Below are 1567 nucleotides of genomic sequence, written 5' to 3'. Positions count from 1 at the left end.
ACACACGTCCCTGCTCCCTGCCCTGCTCGGGGATCATGGATTCGGGCCCTCCTTCAGAATTTCATAGATCTTGGTGAGCTCCTCCAAGTTCTTCTCCAGCTCCTGGGCCTGCTGCCTCATCTCGTCAGCTGACTTGGCCTTTGCCCCCTTTTGCAAGTGCTCTGAGTCTTTCACAAGGTTGACCACATCCATTGCAAGGAAGAGACCTGCGGTGGCCGCACCCATGATCCGGGCTCCTTTGGTCATTCCAAGAGCAGTGCCTCCAAAAGCTTTCTGCACCTGCCTGCTACTTCGAACTGAGACTCTCTGAGCTCTCATGAGGCGCCTGGCATTGGCTACTAGGCGAGGTTTGACTCTGGCTAGCTTGATGGCATGAACATTCTTTGCAATGTTTTGCAGGGCTTGGATGCATTTACCTGTTGAGGAAGAAATCTTGGGTATGGTATCACACAGAACCTTGGCAACTACCTCCCCTTTGTCAAAATCAATTGATGACAGGCGACTGGCTTGGGCTTTTGCAGATGACTCGCTTGAGTTTTCCATGATGTTGGTGGCCACTTGGGTCACAACAGATGCTGCTCCCAGCCCCGCACCAACAGCCGAGAGTGCCAGACTGGCCCCTGCTGTGAAAGGTGCCAGACCCAGACCAAGGATGGACAGGAGGCCAGATGCAGCGCCAGTGGAGCTGGCTACTATGTTGGAGATGGTGCAGTTCTTGTGAACCCTGTCAACATTATCTGCAAGCTCGTGAAGCTTTCTTATGCGCTCCTCAAGCTCCACTTTCAACTTGGGAAACTCACTCAAAAACCTCTCTCTAGCCAGCTGCTCTTCGGCCTCTGTATACATGGCTCTTTCCAGCTCGTTCAGACCTTCACGTAGGGCATCTGCCTCCTCCCTGTAACAGTGAAGGCCAAGTGATTAAGAAAAGCTGATCTGTAAAGTGGGCTTCATTCGATCTATCCCACATAAACCACAGAACGTTTACTATAAATCAAATGCAAAAGAATTTTACAAATGTAAAGAATTTGTCTTACAATGTTAAACACATTCTGTACATTGCTAATGTTCCATAACACACAGTAAGGGAATCAATAAGTACATGTCATCTTAAGATGCACTTAAATGGTGGGTATCTGATAAAGATGGCTTCCCAGGTCAACACAGTCAGTACCACAGCGTGTGTAGACTGGGAACTTGGTAGATGAACAAAGGGAAGTGGGGTTGGAGCAGAAAAACCTTCATTTGGAGAATCTTCGTGTGTACTGAAGGATGAACCTTACCCACAGAGAGGTTTGCCCTTTGCCCTTGACTAGGAAGTGATCTCTAGGTCTCCACCTAGGATGTCAAGGGTCCTAGAATGATAGGACAGTCTTCCTTTGCCTGGGCCTTTGGCCACTCACTGGACAGCCTGACAAGATGAGGGGGGCTTTGGGTCATGTGCTGTCAGTTCTGACAGGAAGAGGAACTAGAAACTAACCTCCAGGGGGAGCTGAAGATGCCAAGTCAGCCATGCAGGGAGCAGGTGATTGAGCCCCAATAAAACTCTGTACTCTGAGGACGGGGTTGA

General features: G+C 49.6%; 1 protein-coding gene across 1 annotated transcript; it reads right to left on the bottom strand.

The window, feature by feature from the left end:
• Positions 1-6: 6 nt before the first annotated feature.
• Positions 7-927, bottom strand: LOC112818258 (apolipoprotein L3-like). The gene has a single exon (XM_025865437.2). The coding sequence runs from the start codon at positions 844-846 to the stop codon at positions 34-36; it is 813 nt and encodes a 270-aa protein (XP_025721222.1). The 5' UTR covers positions 847-927; the 3' UTR covers positions 7-33.
• Between the last annotated feature and the right edge of the window lie 640 nt (positions 928-1567).

The sequence above is a fragment of the Callorhinus ursinus genome, unplaced genomic scaffold, assembly GCF_003265705.2.
Source record: "Callorhinus ursinus isolate GAN/ISIS: 27379988/994484 unplaced genomic scaffold, GSC_fseal_2.0 scaffold6576, whole genome shotgun sequence".
NCBI lineage: Eukaryota > Metazoa > Chordata > Mammalia > Carnivora > Otariidae > Callorhinus > Callorhinus ursinus.
The sequence above is the reverse complement of the archived record's forward strand: the minus strand, read 5'-3'. Positions and strand labels throughout refer to the sequence as shown.

Bases quoted from the DNA above. Each gene is read 5' to 3' on its own strand.
- LOC112818258 (XM_025865437.2), bottom strand. From the start codon at position 846: ATGTATACAGAGGCCGAAGAGCAGCTGGCTAGAGAGAGGTTTTTGAGT.